Raw genomic sequence first — 18,924 nt, forward strand, 5'->3', positions numbered from 1 at the left:
TTAATAACACAGAAACATGATATATACACTAGAATGAATAAAATACATGTCATTAGGTATGTGGCTAGTGGTGGTGACAGCAGCCATTGTTGCTGGGGTTTGTAGGGCCGCCACAGCAGCCATTCTTGCTCCTGACTACATGTGTAGAGAACTTAGGATAACCCAAAAAAGTCAGACAGAGTGACTTATAAGTGCTGCACTCTTAATGTTTCACTTAATTGCTACACTTAATGCTACACTTAATTGCTACACCTTGCCACTGCTTCATGTTGTCTGCCACTGCTACCTCATGATGTCTGCCACTGCTGCTTCATGTTGTCTGCCACTGCTGCTTTATGTTGTCTGCCACTGCTACCTCATGTTGTCTGCCACTGCTACCTCATGTTGTCTGCCACTGCTGCTTCATGTTGTCTGCCACTGCTGCTTCATGTTGTCTGCCACTGCTGCTTCATGTTGTCTGCCACTGCTGCTTCATGTTATCTGCCACTGCTGCTTCATGTTTGTCACTGCTGCTTCATGTTGTCTGCCACTGCTACCTCATGTTGTCTGCCACTGTTGCCTCATGTTGTCTGCCACTGCTGCTTCATGTTGTCTGCCACTGCTGCTTCATGTTGTTTGCCACTGCTGCTTCATATTGTCTGCCACTGCTATCCCATGATGTCTACCACTGATGTCGCCAAAGAATCGAACATTTCTGTTATTTTGAGCTCAATTTCAAGGTACTTTTCATCAAGAAACCAATTAAAATCATATTTTTGTAGTATATCTTCCATTCTATCACATGAGACCAAATTGAGAATACAACCATAAAAACCATACGAAAATACTATACCGCTAAGGGAGGCTAATGGCTGAGAAGTGAACTCCATTATTTATGGTCCGATTTCTTTCATTTTTGGTGTACGTTAAGAAGCATCTTTTCATCATACATTGCCCAAGTTTCAGTAACATAGTCCAACAAACAACTGAGATCCAGTTCCCTAGATCAAGAGCAAGAGCCCCCTCACCAGTGTCAATTAACCTCCCTTGAGGCCTGCTCGTATCTGGAAGCAAAAAATTGACTGAGCAGATGCTCGTATCTGGAAAAACTTGCACGTGGATGCACTCATAAGTAGAGAGAGAGAGCAGTCTCGGCTGAGTGGTTGAGGGGAGTAGACGTGTGCTGGGGATCTGGACCTACTAATTCACAGGCCTACCCATTTCTCCCGACTGATAAGTCATCATTAAAACTCCTACTGTTGGAAGACAGCTTCAGTGTTGTGAGAACTCTTATGTGCGAGCTGTGACTAAGGATATACCTGGTCAAACACTGGAAATAGTTTTCCTTTTTGCAAAGGCCCTCACAGGCCTCTGCTTCCCCTCTGCCTTTCATTTGACCTCAGCCTTTCGCCTCTATCAACATGGAGTGTAGAGGCGAATTTTGCTAGTCCACTGCTACTCGTGCCTCTCAAAATGCTCACAACTCATCGCTTTACCAACCTGAGGAATAACGACGAGTGTGCATTCCTATGTGAGTTGGTAACCCAGGTGTCCACACACTGAAAATTCGTCTTTCACTCAAAGACACGTGTGCTAGAAGTTCTGCAAGTTTGGAGTAACAATCTCTACGAGTATTGCAGTGTGTGGTAACTCTTGAGAAGTCTGCCTCAGCCTGTGACCTTGAGCGAGGCACTGCATCACCTGCCTGAGACTTTCGCCCATATTGACTATGTGAAGAGAGGCGAATGTGCGTGCTCAGTTGCCCCTGCTGTTCTCCTGTGTCCCCAGCTCTCCTCCTTTAAACTCAGCCGTTCGCCTCTATCAACGACGTGCAGTGTAGAGGTGTATTTTGCTGCCCCTCTGGTACTCGAATATGTGAGTTCCGCAAGTGCTGCAGATTTGTTGTAACTATTTGCATGAGTGGATTACGCTGACTTAGGACATTGTGCTACCATCAGTACCTACGTAGGCTTAAAATGGGTGAGGAATGTCTGGCCTGCTGGGTGACCTTGAAAATGGCACTATAAGACCCGCATGCCACTTACACCCATACTGCGTGTGTCTAGTGAGGTGAATGTCCCTTCCTCGACTTTCCTATTCACCGGTATCCCTTAACTCGTCGCCATTATCTACATATGGGATAAGGGCGAGTTTAGCTGATCCAGGCCAAACAGCGCTCCAAGCCAGCCAGTGAAGGCCAAGGCTACATCTGTTCTGAATCCCAGAATGCCTTTGTGAGCGTTCTACAGTGTTCCGGCCGTACCATTAACAAGTAGTACAAGGCTGGTAACTCTCGAGACGACTGTGGGCCCAGTGAATGACCTTGAAAATTGCACTGCGACCTGCAGGCCACTACACCCATATTGCCTGTGTCTAGCGAGGTTAATATCCTTTCCTTGTCCCTTCTCCTTCCTCGATTTGGAACTCAGCCGTTCGCCTCTATTTGCTTGTGGTCTAGAGGCGGTTTTAGCCAGACCACATGGGTGCTTGAGTGCCCGTGTCCTCTGTGCCGCACTCCGCTCATCTTGCGAGTGTCCCCTGTGTGCCTGCCTGCCTGCTGCAAGCAGGTGTCCGGGTGGTTGGCTCGGGCTTGGCGAGCACAGTCAAGCAAGCTTGAGGGTGGCACTAGAAGCTAGCCAGAACGGGCTAAGGCAGCCTGCAGTTATCTGTCCTAGGGCCCAGCATGTCTGTATACGTTCTGCAGTGCTGCTGGCATACCAGTGTTTCCTGTAGTGGCTTGAGAACAATTTGACGAGCATTGCAGTGCTGACATTTTGAGTGGGACATGCCAGAGGTTCACTTATAAACATAGTAAGCTTGTGGTGATTGGCTTGTACACAGTGAACATTCATCTGTCATACGTGTGCTAGAAGTGTTAAGTGCTGCTTTCCCCAACAGTTAATTGTCATTTGTGAGCCTGTATTAAGACTTTAAAAGGCTCAGAGTGTACTTCAGTGTAGTGACTCCTTGCATTTGATAAATCAGTGTAATACATGCTCTGCTCAGTGTAACTGAACTATTAAATATGGTTACATAGTTAAGTTGCTTGTCCTAGTGTCATTGTTGTGTTTTCTAATACATTTTCTCGTTCAGACTGAAACTTTACTGCTAAATTCCCAGTAATATTTCAAATTGCAGTGTTGATCTGTGGTGTGAGTGTGTAACTTATGCTTTGTATTTTTGCTGTGAACAAGCTTACTCCTGCATAATGTTCAGCTTCATGAATACTTTCTCTCTTGAGTAATTCGGTTACCTTTCAACTGTGTTAAGCAAGAGTCAGCCTGTTAACATCTATGTTCCTTGCCATCTCATCTAGTGGGTCTGGCGCCTAGTTGAAATTGTAATAGTAACAATTTGCAATCATTATACTTCTAGTTATACATTGTGTAAATTGTTTTAGACTGTTTGATCAACTGGATTGTAGTGTTTAACTTCTGATACACCAATTTAATGACTGCAGACACGCACTGACACATAATAAACACATTAAAACGCTGGTAACTCCAGAAGCTGGGCTTAGTGTGTGACCTTGAGAAGTTCAGTGTGTTTATTACGACCAGCGGTGTACCACTCTCACCTATATTTACATCAACAAAAGTGTATTCTAAGTGATAAAGTATACACTTGGTGTACTTGGTAACACTTGTCATACATAGTAACGCGTGTGTAAGTGAGATTGTTTAGGTACTGGTTCATCTATCTACAGCTGCACACTTATGCTTGCATACATGTATAACATAGTAACGTGTGAGTTACCCAGGATGGACCAAGGAAGTCGACCAGAGTAATTTATCTCATTGTCATTGTAACATTACCTAATTTTTTTTTTCTTTTTTTTTTTTAAATAATACTGTTTACAATCTATGGTTGGGGTAAGAGGTTGTCTTCACCATTCATTGTGATGTCTGCTATATTATTATTTCAGTGAGGTACATTAGGTGGCAGTAGCCTGAACTAACTCAAGTGGAAGTTATCATTGAATTTGAACCTCATGTTTAATGTGATGTATGTCAGAATTCTAATTTTATGCTCAATATTACCTACTTTGTCTCTCTCTCTCTCTCTCTCTTTTCATCTTTGTAATTTGTGATAAGGTGTAAGACCTCGCCTGTTTACCTGGAGTTTACCTGGAGAGAGTTCCGGGGGTCGGCGCCCCCGCGGCCCGGTCTGTGACCAGGCCTCCTGTACCATCCATTATATCATTATATGTACCATATTATTACCACACATACAAGAGGTCTCTGAGTGTGTTTTTGGTGGGGTGTGTGTCATATTGAGTGGTGGTGGTCTGGGTTGAGTATGGTTGGAGGTGTTCATTGAACTTGAGCACTTGTGTCTTGTGATCTATTTTGGACTTCTGACTTTGTAGTGAATATTTGCTCTTGCATAAGCTATAAGGGAAAGATAAGCGAGGAATTCTTGTGTTGTGAGTCTTACACCAGATATCATCACTGGCAAACATGGCAACTGTCATAGAGGAACCTATTTCTGCAGGTGATGGAAATGAAGATAGCTTCCAGACCTTTAAAAGTAAACAAAAGAGAAAAAGTGAGAAAGGGCTAGAGCGTCGACGTAGTCAGACTCACTTGACTCGTACACAATGTGATACTAAACGTCCTTGGTGCACAGAGGCTGCAAGAAGTCTTTCTTCAAAGGAAGAATGTGTTAAGCTGAACTTCCCTGACAACACCCCGCTGCCTGCTAAGTGTGCATGGCTAATGGAAGCTGTAAACAAGCATCCTAACTCAAGGATCCAATTTAGGAAAAACACACACAACTTTGTGTTTGTGGAACAGAATAAAGAGCTGATTAATGATCTACTTAGTACACCTTATGGGGATATTAAGCTGCTCCGACCTCCATCAGACACTCACCACTTTAAAAAATGGGTCAGTATCATAATCTTTGGATACCCTCTCTGCATGGACCCATCCCATCTGACTCTAAGTGAGCATATCATCAAGCCTAAAAGACTTAAAGGAAAATCCCAAATTATTGCCAGTTGGGTAGGTCCTGTGCCCCTCCCCCGGAATATCTGGGTGCATGGTTTACGTTTCCTAAACATCGAAGTGTACCTACCCCCTAAACGTAGGTGTTACAAATGCCAGCACTATGGCCATGTTGCAGTAGACTGTGGAATACTACATTCTTGGTGTGGTAAGTGTGCTGGGAAACATTCCACTAGAGAATGCACAGTAGGCCCTGACAGCCGAAAATTTAAGTGTATTAACTGTAAAGAAGTTGGGGTTACAGTCTCCCACAAGGACTGCAGTCAGAACCCAAACAACCTTCGATGTAAACCTGATAACAGTCCTTTAATGGTAACTGAGGATGGGGCCATCCAGTCTACCACAGCCAGATCTGAGACTGAACCTCTGCAAAGTGTGCAAGAACCCCACCTCACTGCAAAGGATTCTGGTGATACCAGAATGCCATCACACACACCAGCTGTGGAGGAGCTAGCCATCCCTGCTAGCACATATGGAACTACTGGTCTGCCACTACAGATACCTATGGCTACACCTGAATATGGGGATGAGTTTGTCATTTCTCCCAATACACACAACTACAACAGTGAGACGGACACCACACAGGTAACCTCCCTGGAAATTGGAGATGAGTCAGATGCACAGGACCTACCTGCAATGAATGATGAAACAGAGAACACTAATGTAACCATGGTACCTGTTAAGGTGATAGGTGTTAAAGAAAGCACTAACCCAGAAGTGCCATCCTCCGGAGAGGCATTGGATTCGCCTGACCTTCCTCATATTATAACAACTTTCCAGAAAAAAATTGAGCATCTTGAACAGATCCTGACAAGTTTAATAAATATATGTAATCAGGATGATGCTCTTGAGCATGGTGATGATGTCAAAAGTGCAGCAATCTCCGTTCAGCTTCCAGCAATTTGTGAGAAAGAAGCCCATAACTCTTGCCTTCAAGACTTGCCTTATCACTGGCTGCCAAAATGCCGAAAAATGCTTAAAAATAAAGGTCCTGAAGATAAAGACGTACAAACTATGCTATTTGCTCTTAAGTATCTGCACACTGTAGTCAAAGCATAATAGTTTTACCATCTTATGAGCAAGAGATTGTAATAACTCACTACAATGGATACATTACAAATCTTTTCATGGAACATTGCTTCCATCAGGAAGCGGTTGCCTGACTTACATCATATTAGTGCAACCAAGAATATTGATGTCATCTGTTTGCAGGAATGTAGATTGAAAGATGGAGCACCTCCACCAAACTTGCCTGGATATGCAGCTTATAACCTAAGGTCAACCAACTGTTGTGTGATGTATGTCAGAAAGAGCTTGCCACATTCACTCCTTTCCTTGCAGAGTCGAGTTAACATGCAGTATCATGGTGTCAAAGTATATGCAGGCGATTTTTCCATAAACATTTTTAATCTCTATGCCCCAGCGAACCAGCTTCGACCTGATGCTTTACCAGATCGCATCAATAGTGAACCTACCATCATTCTTGGAGATTTTAATGCCAGACATAAGAATATTGGTGGGTCTATAACAAACACCAATGGAACTAAACTAGTGAGATTGCTAAATGAGCATGATAATGTTCGAATTGTGGGCACTACTGAGCCTACTCACATATATGGTGGCATACTAGATCTGTGTCTTGGATTTAATACATCATATACGATGCATGACTCTGTCATAGTTGATGATCTTCTATCTGATCACTTCCCAAGACTAACAACTGTCAATCTTGATCACATCTCCAGCAATCAAGGAGCTAAATACAGAAGGAGGAAACTTATTCTCAAACCAGAACACAGAGACAACTTTATTAACCACTTGGATCAATGGTATAAGAATTACGAGCCCATTGGCACACAAAAATTTAATGATGATTTAATTACCACTATTGAGAGTGTTCTCACAGATCAAGTGGGCAGGAATAGGAAACAAAAACCCTCCACTATAAATAACAATAAAAACCAATGTAAATACTATAATGATCCACAGCTGCGCAATCTAACACATGCAGCTAGGAGGATTGGTAAAGCATACCGTGAATGTAGAACCCCAGACCTGCTCAGAACGTTCCAAGCTGCACTAACAAATGCAAGGAATAGAAAGGAAGAACTTAGGCAACAGGAATGGGAACAGTTTGTTAGTGGATTAAATAGGTCCACCCCTTTGAGTTTGGCTTGGAAAGGTATAAATAAAATAACCAGGAAAAAGACTGGCAATGTTGCTCATCCCTTTCCTCTTGAAAAAGCAAATGACCTCATAAATGACTGGTCCAAAACATCCAGGCATGAAAGCCTTCCATCTCATATTAGAAAAAATTTAGAGAGTACTTCTGAAGAAATGTTGAAACTGATTAATTTTATGAGCCAAAATATTGATGAGAGTGATTGCCTCTTTACCGAGTATGAATTAGATAATGCATTAACCAAAGGTCGATCAACTGCTCCTGGAGAGGATGGTATAACCTATGATATTCTCAGAACTCTAAGGCACGTGCCTGATAACCCTTTGTTGGCACTGTATAATCTCAGTTACATTGAGGGCGTTCTTCCTACTTCCTGGACCAATAGTCTCATTGTGCCTATCCCTAAGCCCCAACAGCCTGATACATTTAGGCCGATCTCCTTAACTAGTTGTCTTTGTAAAACTTTTGAAAGAATGATGCTTAACAGACTGTACTACAGAATCAGACATCAACTTTCCCCCTACCTCTATGGGTTCATGAAAGGTAAAAGTGTGCAGAACTGTATTTCCACCTTTCTCACTGCACACACCTCTACTAGTTTTACCACTTTTCTTGATCTAAAATCTGCATTTGATATTGCGAACAGAACCGTTATACTACATGAACTAGCCAAAATGAATATTGGTGGTAGCTTACTCTGCTGGATAATAGGATACCTGTCAAATAGAGTATCCTCTGTCCTTTACCAAGGCTTCAGAAGTGATTCTAAAGAAATGTCTTTAGGTACACCGCAGGGAGGAGTTCTTAGTCCCATGCTATTTAATATTCTGATTAATGCTCTCCTAAATGCTCTACCTGCCTCACCTAAACATATAGCTATAAGCTATGCTGATGATATCATGATCCATACAACAGGGCATAAGAAGATGAATACCATTCTTAATGAAGTTCAAGCAATTTGTAATCGACTAGGCCTCATAATATCTTCCTCTAAAACTAAGATATTAACAAGCAAACGACATCCCCCACCCATCTATTTGCAGGGTGAAATCATTAGCTACGTTAAAACTTACAGATATCTTGGTGTAGATGTACCCTTTAACAAATCCACTATACCACAACTAAACAAGAAATGTAAAGCTAGGCTAAATGCTCTCAAAGCTGTTGCTGGCTACAATCCCAACTATGGTGCAAATGTGAGAATCGTGAGAATGATGTACATAGCCTATGTTAGGTCCTTAATTGATTATGCTGCTCCCATGTTGATATTAGCTAGAGAAAGTTCTCTCCGACCCTTGGAGTTAATGCAAAATGAAGCTCTCAGGATTATTCTTGGCTGTCCCAGATCTACAAAAGTTCTTAACATGAGGAAGGAGCTTGGTATTTCTAGTATCAGTGATAGGATTGTTGAAATTAACACTGTACTCGGTATTAGAATGTTGAGAAACGAACCAGACACTGTCACAGTGAATCTTACCAAGTGTCTAGAGGTAAATACACACAGATCTAAATGGATTGTGAAAACGTGCAATTGCATTAAGTTTTATAACCTGCATGAACTGTATCACTGTAGGCAACAAGAGCATTTCACCCCTCCATGGAAGATGTGTTCATTTAATATCACATACCTACAAGTCCCTCCCAAGAAGCTCATTGCTAGTAATCCCTTCCTTAAATCTCTTGTTAGAGCAACTGCTCAAGAAGAAATTTCTCACCTAGCTGGTAGTAACAAGTTATCACAAGTTATATACACTGATGGATCTAAACAGGAGTCTTCTGGCAGGGCTGCATCTGCTCTTGTTGCCACCTCCCTAGTTAAGAACGATAATAAATTTGTTGAGTTAGGCATAAGAATTAACAACTGGGCGTCTACACTGCAAACTGAATTGTTTGCAATCCTAATGGCGCTAAAGCTAACCTATGACACTGAGCTTGACTCTATCATCATTACTGATTCTATGTCATCATTGAAGGCTCTTGGCTCATATAATGACTCCAACAACATGCTCATTGGGGAAGCCAGGTATAGATACTCAAAAATTAGGGACAAAGGAATTAATGTACAATTGCTATGGATCCCATCACACATTGGATTACTCCTTCATGATAAAGTTGATATGTTAGCCAAGAAGAGTATCGAGAAGGAGAATGTAGAATATAACTTTGGTATAACTGTGTCTAGCATTAGGAATAATATTAGGAGAGAAGTAAATAATGAAAATGATTGTTATAGGAATGCAGTTAGAAGCCTGAGTAGATCTATAACCCACTATGATAACATGAACGTAGATAAGTATGTTTATGGAGCAACTTGCAATGTGAACAGACTGACTGATGTTGTAGTGGCCAGGCTTAGGCTTGGTTACAAGTACTTCTGGCAGTTTGGGAGACACACAGATGATGATCAAACTAAATGTAAATTATGTGATCAGGCATATGGTCACTCTCTTGAACACTATGTGCTTAATTGTCCACTTATTGAGGAATACAGAGACAGACAGTATAATAACCTATGTGACATGTCAAGATATCTTATTAATGAAAATAAGATACCAGATATACTAAGCAAATTTCCTAAATTTGCTTGTAACAGATAAGTGAACTATAGATATGTAGATATAAATCCATATGTATTCCTGTTAACCCTTTGGGGCCTAGTTCCTAGGCCTTTTGTGTATCCATATGCTCTCGCGCTACCGTCCACAGGATGGATATGGGGTGCACAATAAACTAGCCACTTCGGTGGCAAAATCTAATCTAATCTAATCATAAGTAGAGGTTCCACTGTATTATAATTAATGGTTCAAGCAGTAATATTTCATGGATTGACATACGTTTAATAGACTAGAGGTCATATAATATATAAAGTAACTGAAGTTGTTTTGGTTTGTTTGTTTAGTATTGAGAGATGAAATGATTTTTAAAGAAAGTCTTAAACTTATAAGTAGTCAGGCAATCCTTTACTGGTTCAGGTAGTGAATTCTAGATCTTCAGGCCCTTTATGTGCATTGCATTTTTGCATAGTGTAAGACTGACACGAGGGATGTTGAAGAGTGCTTTATGTCTTGTATTGTGACTGTGTTTTGTTGTAGCTGTCAGGGAGAAGTTTAGTGGAGGGTCTGTATTGGAATTTAATGTTCTGTATATGTAGTAGGTACAATAATAATACGAGTGTATGTCTCGTAGGTGGGGTGTGCTGTCTAGCACAAGAGCTGGTAATCATCTGCACAGCAGTTTTTTGTTGGGTTATTAAAGGTTTAAGGTAGTTGGCTGTGTTTGATCTCCAGGCACAAATATCAGTGGTGAGGTAGGGATATATCAGAGTGGTATAGGGTAAGGAGTGTCGTTTGGGGTTCATAGTATCGTATCTTGGAAAGGATGCCTACTGATATGAAAATTTTCTTGGATATATGCTGGATGTGAGATTGAAATTTAAGTTTACAGTCAAGGAGAAGCCCTAGAAATTTACTCAGTGTGTCTTCCAATAGGGGGAACCATTTATCGACATATTAAGTTTGATATTTAAGGCTCTGTTTCCAAACAGCATGAAGCAAGTTTTGTCTATGTTGAGAGTTAGTTTGTTAGTCATCATCCAAGTATGCATTTTTAGCTGCTCGTTGTTTACAGTGTCTCTAAGTATAGCTGGGTTTGAGTGGGAATAGACATTAGTAGTATCGACTGCGAATAGAACTTGTTTAAAGAGTTGAGATGCTTTGGGGAGATCATTGATGTAGATGAGAAAGAGCCTGGGGCACTCCGGCAGCTACAGGCTGGATAGTGGAGTTGACTCCATTTGTGTATACATACTGGTGTCTTTCGTTAAGATAAGATTTTAGGTAATCGAGGGAATGTCCTCTGATGCCGTAATGATTTAGTTTTAGCTATCAGAACTTTGCAGCCAAGTCCTTGAACCCATTATGTGCCTCTGTAATCTTTTAATTACTGCCTATACCATGGGTATGGGTTACATAAAAAAGATGTTAAACTGTCTCCCACCAAGGTACGATGACCTGACAAAGAAGAAAACAATTTCACTGTCACTCAATCGCTGTCTTACAAGAAGTGTGTTGACATGCAAGTTCACATGACCCTGCAAATCCCAACCCCCTCCTTCTGAGTGTAGGTGCTGTACTTCCCACCTACAGGACTCTAATCTGGCTGACTGCTTTCCTTGAATCCCTTCATGAATATTACCTTGCTCACAGTCCAACAGCATGTCAAATCATATAAACCGCTTGCCTCTGTGTAATCCTATCAAACACACTTATGCAAGCTTCTTGGATATCCTCTAGGACTCAAAACCTCTTGTACTCCTTCCCTTCAACCTTCCCTACCCTTCCTTTCCTCCACCCCAGATTTATAAACCATCCTGGGTAACAAATTAAATATTGAAGATAATATACCATAATTTTAATTCTACTCCTGTAGTTACAAATAGGTAATTACACTTGTTTATAATACACATAAGACCAAGAAACCAGGAATCATAAATCCAACTGGGTTTAAAGGTAGATAAAGTAACGTGCACATGGTAATCTGTATTCTTCACAAGTGCAAGTCTGTGTACACACACCCAATCATGCAAAGCAGGACTGGAATGTACGAGTTGTTTATTTTATATCTCAGTGTGCATTTTTTATTGTTGCTATAATAAATTTTTGTATGTAAAGTTTTATGGTGTTAGTGAGTCCTAATTTATGAGTGTATTTACAGTTCAAGTAGGATACCAACATGTCAGTGTACTTAGTTATAACTTGCCCCTGCAGCTGGCTCCCACCGGCGACCTTACCGTGAGTTGTGGGTCCATGCTGAGCGAGATGCTGCAAACGTGGACGTGTTGTCATCATTGTTGCAGGATGCGCCGCAGCTCATCATGCAGCTCTACATCATGACACAAACCATCCCTGATCAGGCACTCCAAGGCCAGATCAGTCAGACATGTAAGTCTCCTCCATCTTTAGATTTAGATCTAGATTTAGATTTATTTATTTCTTTGCAGTGTTTACAATGTATGATTACAATTTTGATTTGTTAAGTACAAAGAAAGCAACTATCATGCCAGGGCATTTTGGGCTGACTAAACCTAATTCATACTAGTGTATGGAGAAGAGTAAATTTTTATAGCTTACTGTTTTTATCCTACATTGTTACTACTACCTTTCATGCTGTATGATCCATGTGCTTTTGGCACTTGTTTTTAGCATTGTAGTAATAATAATACATTTGTTATACAGTATCTCTAGGCTTAATTTAAGAGCATTTAATAAGTACAGTGGAACTCCAAGTTTCGGCCGCCCTGAGTATCAGCCACTTTGAGTTTTGACTGCTTTTTTCGGCTAAATTTTGTCCTGAGTTTCGGCCTGTGCCCCATGTTTTGGCCGGCATACCAGACCTGTCCGCCTGTGCACTTGCCCATGCAGGCAACATGAGCCAGTCTAGTTTTGTTTATCCTTGAGTGACCATTACCCAGTGTGCTCATCCAAACATTTCACAATAAATTCATTGTGTTTACTGCTCGTTTATTGATTGTGACTGTGATATAAGCCACCATGGGCCCAAAGAAACTGTATAGTGGCACCCCTTTGGTAAAGAAAGTGAAAAACACGATAGAATTGAAGAAATAAATTGTAGCAAAGTACCAAAGTGGAGGAGGAAGAGAGAGGGGAGAATGTGCCTTCTTAGTGATTCTATGATATGTATGATACTAAAGCAGCACGAGTCATTAAAGGCTATAGTGCCAGCCAGTGATAAAGTGTAGCATTAACAGTGTAGCAAGTAAGTTAAGCGATTAATTGATAGAAAAAGGACAGCATGAAACTGACTCCTCCAATGTTGTTGGAGTTATATAGGGTGACTGACAACACTGTCATCTCTGCTGCTGCCATCACCACCTCTTTGTAAGGCTTATCTTTCAGTGGCCCTTGTACACCCAACAGCAAACAACACAGCAACACTCGTCAGTTAGGGAGAGAGACATATGACATATTTTATTCATTCTAGAATATATATCATGTTTCTATGTTATTAACCCTTTGACTGTCACAAGCCCATTTCTGAAACTGTTATTCTGCGTCGAAAAATATTTGAAAAATTTTTTTTTTTTTCTTACCAAAATGTTAGGATTATTTTACCGTGTGTTTTAAGCCTAAAAAAATTTTTTTGACATCAGTACTTACCGAGATATAGAGGCGCAAAGTTGGCAGAAAATGAGCCGTATATGCCAACAGCGGCGAATGCTGCTCACCCGGTATTTTATTTACTCCAATTCGAAGGTTTCTTGTATTTTCCAATATTTTTCTTTTCTAAGTAACTTATGTGGCCTGTAAGACCAAAGTAAGGTGCATTGTTCAAATATACACTCATTGTATACAACACAATAACCACACAAACATTATCATTATTATATTGTTTAGAAAACTTGTTTACACAAACCAACAATGCAAAAAAATTTTTATTACTATTGTTCTATAATATATATACAGATGTACAGTTCTAGGAGAGTGTTCAGTGACAGTCACTGAACACTTTCCTAGAACTGCTACAGCTTGTGGAAGTCTTTGAAACATGGGTATATGGAGAGTGGTACTTCACACTCCTCACACATAAAACGAGTGTCTCTGCATTTTTGTGGGCATTTTGTGGTATGTGCACAGACAAAACACCTCTTCTTAGAATTTTTCTTGAAAGCAGTAGGAGGCAGTGGTATGGGGTAGAGATCACCAGGCCTCAGGCGAGATGGAATGTGTTGGTAATTTCGTGGGCGCTGGTCTATTGCAGGTGTTGCTCCTTGGTACTTGAATATTGTTTGTCTGGTGACTGACTGACAAAATTCACCATATTTTGGTTTGTTGTTGGTCTTCAACTTGTACGTATATGTTATAAGCATTCACCATGGAAATATCAAGAAGATGGAAAAAAAGTTTTATGTACCACTTATAACTCTTGTGAACACAATCAGCAAACCCAATCTGCATGTCACATTTGTCCACTAAGCACATATTGAGGTTGTAGTCCATCACAGCTGCAGGTTTTAGAATGGGTTCAATGGTCTCTATTCTGCCTGCCACTGTCTGTCATTTCATTTCAGTAATCTGATGTCAACAATGTGACATCACGTTTGTCATGCCACCGAAATGCCATGATGTCATTGGCAGCAAAAGCCTGCACCTCACCTCTGTGAGTGCCTGCGTTGAACCTAGGCATATGTTTATGATTACCAAACACTGTACCACACACGTCTGTCATGTTCACTCGCAAGAAGTCAGAGTAAGGGGCTTGTGTACCAGTTATCAGTATATAATATATGCCCCTTACCAAGATATGGTTCCATCATTGTTCTAACCACATCACCAGTGATACTCAATAACTTCCTGGTATCTCTCAGTGTATTACTGCCAGTGTACACAGTTATATCCAAAACCAGATCACTTTTGCACTCACACAGTACAAATAACGTTATACCAAAGTGTTTCCTCTTGCTAGGTATATACTGCTTGAACGACAGTCTGCCTTTGAACAAAATCAAAGACTCATCAATAACAAGCTTCCTGAAGGGATAAAAATACATACAGCATTTTTGTTTCAGGTACATGAACACATTCCTGATCTTATATAACCTGTCGTTTCTGTCAGGCCTTGTTTTGTCTGAGAAGTGTAGCATACGTAACAGTATCAGAAAACGATTCACTGGTATAATATCACTAAAACCTGGGGTTGAAATCAGGCGTTCCGTCGACCAGTGTGTTGTGACCGTGTGCTTATACACATGTGGCATAAGAACGGGTACATCTCTGCCACAGTTGTGTCCTTCCACTGGTGTAGCCATGACCTTGGTGAAAGAATTGTATTTGCCATGGTGTACTCATAGTTTGTGTTGCTTTCCTTGACAATAATTTCCATCAGGGATTCATCGAAGAATAACTGAAAGCATTCCAGTTCAGTGGCATTGTTCCCAAGTGTACACGATGGCTGTATTCCACTTTGTGTTTCCTCAAAGTCATGGGGATTGGGAACAAAATTGGCAACTTGCTGCCAATCCCAGATGCGGTCTGCTGGTGGGTTCTGGATATTGAAATGTGGTTGTGGATGTGGATGTTGTGGGAGTTTGGGGGTGGTTGAGGGTGGTTGTGGCCATGCTGAGTTAGCAGCGTGGGTAGCAGCATGGCCCACTGCTGGTGCCACATGACTCATGCCATAGCCAACACCACCACCACCTGCTGCCCCATGCACATTACACATCCCCATTGTAACAATATCGTCACCTTCACTCTCAGGTCGTGTAGGGCCACGGGATGTACTCCGAGATTTACTCTTTTGCCTTGGAATGACATATGGCACACTACCAGAATGCATGCTGCAGTTTCACTGGTGAATATTCCCCCTCACTGTCGCAACTCGAGCTGCTTTCAATAACTTAGAAATCATTATCACTTTCATTGCTCAAATCCGAGTCCTGTAGATGAGGAAATAGTTTCCTTTTTCGTCCTGGCATAGGTGAACATGAATGAGATGGCCCAACACCAGAGGTGGAAGGTTGAGGGTCAACTGGGTTTTCATTACTAATTACATCATCCTGAGCACTGCTTTCGGTCACACCCTCTTGAAAACCATGGAATTCACTTTCACTGGCACTTCCATCGGTGTTAGAACTATCACTTGGGAACAGAAGACCTCCAATTCGGCGAGGAGTGAGGTACTTCTTAACGCGAGGCATGGTGAACAAGGACTACCAAGATGGCATTCCCACAATGCACCACTGAGTCCCCAATTTTTTTCACAGGGTGCACACCTACCATGCAGACCCATTCTCTCACATGTAGGCCTACCAGCTTTCTCCTGCCTCTCTCATATGCCAACAAGGTGCTAAACCTGTAAGAGTCATACAGTGCCTAGAAAACATGAGACAGGTTTGATCCAAGGAGGGAGGGTAGCTCCAATTCCTTGAATCATGATACCTTCACTGGCATCGAAGGAATCCCCCTAAACTGGAAAGATAAATAAGAGAGAGTTAAGTTGGATTGTTGTTTAAAAATTGCAGCAAATTCTTTTTAACTCGCTTGTCTTGTTGATTTCTGTACACCGACTGTCAATTAACTATTTTAGCAAGATGTAATTACTACATTTTCGATACTCTACATATAATAAGGAAAACATAGGGTTTGCTAATTATTATTTTTGTGTACATCATGTATTTATTCCTCATCAAACTGGTTGATATAAATGATCATTTAACATCAAAATAGGTATGCAAATGTGCATTCTGAGACCTGAGTCCCTTTCTGCCACAAAAATAGCATTCATGATTTTTGTCCTGTATGTTATTTCCTTAACCCTGCTTGATAAATTCCCTAATACATACAGTCCTGTAATTGTCACTTAAATTATTGCTGTTAAAATAAAAAAAAAAATTATTTCTTTCCTAAGGTTACAATGTGTGTTTACATTTCATAATTTGATTGGAACAAAGAAAGCCACTATCGTGCTGAGATATTTCGGGCATACTTAACCTAATACATGTACTTATAGACTGCTTAAGTCTAGACAAGTGAAGAGTGATAAAATACAAATATTCATTATTTTATTGTTATTAATATGAAGTAGTACAATTTATGATACAAACAAACATATATTCATGATGAAATGCTAAACCTAAGAGTCATACAATGCCTAGTGAGTAGTGCTAATCAGGTTTCACTTGAGAAAGGGTAGTGTTGTCCCAGTTCCTTGGACCACTAACGTTTCACCAGAGTGAAGGCAATCTCCTTAAGACATCATTCTTACGTGCAGTTTATTAATAAACATTATACAGTTGTGTTTATTATTATTTTTTAACACTTATTTTCTATCATTGAGGTAGGGTGACCTAAATTATAAGAGAGAATGCTTTCACTGTCGCTTAATCAATTAGTCTTGCCAGAAGTGTACTGACATCACAGTTCAGATGACCCTCTAAGCTGCTATATCCCTACCCCTCATTAATATTATTATATTCATATGTAATTACCAAACCCAAATGGGTCATATAGTTGTGCTTAGAGACTAAGTTTGCATAACTTATACAGTACATTATTGTAGTCCTGCATGCACTACTACCATTACTATTATTCTCTTGCAGTGATGATGCAGCTTTTGTCAGTTGGAGCCTCACTGGTGGCTATGGCACTGTCTGTGGCGTCCTTCTCCAAGGCCACACGTCTGGCTGAACCATCTCTAGGGAATCTGAGTCCAGCAGGTCTTCTTCTGCTCTCCCTATCTCATTTCTGCTCTATTGCTCCTCAGGTAAGTACTTACACAGCACTCAAATTGTAGGTACTGTCTATAAGTGATCAAAAGTTTTTGTGGTTCTTTTGAAATGTTTGAGGTGCAGTGACTGAAATCCTGAAGCTTTTGCTGCATCCCTCAGTTAATTATCAGACATAAGTAATACCATTACTATGTGTATCTGTAGCCCAAATTACATTTAAGGGGATGCTACCTGCTCTGCTTAGATTCATGTCCACATGATGCCGTGTTTATACAATTCATTATTTTGATTTTGTTATTACAAGGTGGTGTTACAATGGTTTAGAGAACAGCATTAGCAGTTTTACGGGTCCCCCTTTTATGCATAGCATTACAGTTGAGACAAATTAAATTGTGATAAATGACAGTTATTGCTGAAGAATTAAATTGTGCTAAATGACATTTATTGCTGAAGAATTGCAGAAACACAGTATTTGACCCATAGTGAACCTTTATTATTGACATTTTGCTCTGGGTAGAGCCTCTACCCAGAGCAAAATGTCTGTAATAAAGATTTACTCTGCACTGACTATTTGGTTAGTTAATGGGGCTTAAAGCCTGTCAGCAAACAAGGGTAATCAAGGATGCATGTTAGCTGCTCAACAATCAAGAATGTTTTATACCCAACTATGAGCATAATGGGATTAAAGTAAACTCAAAGTGAATACACACTGAGACATATACAGTATATCCCTCCATGTGTACTGTTGCTCTCAGTACATACATCAAGAGAGCTGTGCTCATCAGTATAGTATGTGCAGTTTCTTTCTGCCATGACACTAAACTCATAAAACTCTTGACTGAGTTAAACATCACAAGTCATGATAACACTGCGTAAGCTGATAAAAGGTTAACAATACTGTATTTCGGCAACACAAATTGAAGATTGTAATGAAAGTGTGATTGCAAAATTAAGATTTCAAATAATAAAAGTGTGAAAACACTTAAAATAGAATGCTGAATTACATAAGCATGTATTAACCCTTTGGGGGTCGACAGGTCCTCTCAGAGACTTGTTCTCAGGGTCGGCCAAATCTCAAAAAAAAAAAAAAAAAAAAAATATGAAAAGATAGATAATCTTTTTCCGATCATAAAGACACCAAAAGTATGAAATTTGATGGAAAATTTACGGAATTATGCTCTCGCGAAGTTAGTGGTCTCAACGATGTTTATGCATCGGCGATTTTGCCCACTTTGAGCCCTATTTTCGGCCAATTCCAGTGTACTAGTCGACAAAAATCATAACTATTTTGCTAGAACTCCATTTTTTTCTATCGAATGAGTACAAGAAACCACCCATTTACCGATTTCAATTATCCAATAAAGTGGTCAGAATTTAGCAATTTTGCCAATTTCACACAAATTTCAAAAGATGCCAATTTCCGAATAGGGTCTAGAATAAACAAGAAAGACATTCCTGGCACTAAAATAACAAGTTCTCTGTTTGTTAGTCACATCCCCAGGCCCCTCTTA

The 18,924-nt window shown here is 40.4% G+C and overlaps 1 protein-coding gene across 6 annotated transcripts in view; it reads left to right on the top strand.

Moving 5' to 3' along the window:
• LOC128698976 (XK-related protein 4) overlaps positions 1 to 18,924 on the top strand; it is a 137,075-nt gene that overhangs the window by 108,084 nt on the left and 10,067 nt on the right. For all 6 annotated transcript variants that reach the window (XM_070096806.1, XM_070096810.1, XM_070096807.1 and 3 more), the window contains 2 exons: positions 11,937 to 12,110; positions 17,285 to 17,448. In XM_070096806.1, coding sequence (XP_069952907.1) covers positions 11,937 to 12,110; positions 17,285 to 17,448 — 338 coding nt within the window. The remainder of the gene's footprint in view (positions 1 to 11,936; positions 12,111 to 17,284; positions 17,449 to 18,924) is intronic.

Source organism: Cherax quadricarinatus, chromosome 55, assembly GCF_038502225.1.
Source record: "Cherax quadricarinatus isolate ZL_2023a chromosome 55, ASM3850222v1, whole genome shotgun sequence".
NCBI lineage: Eukaryota > Metazoa > Arthropoda > Malacostraca > Decapoda > Parastacidae > Cherax > Cherax quadricarinatus.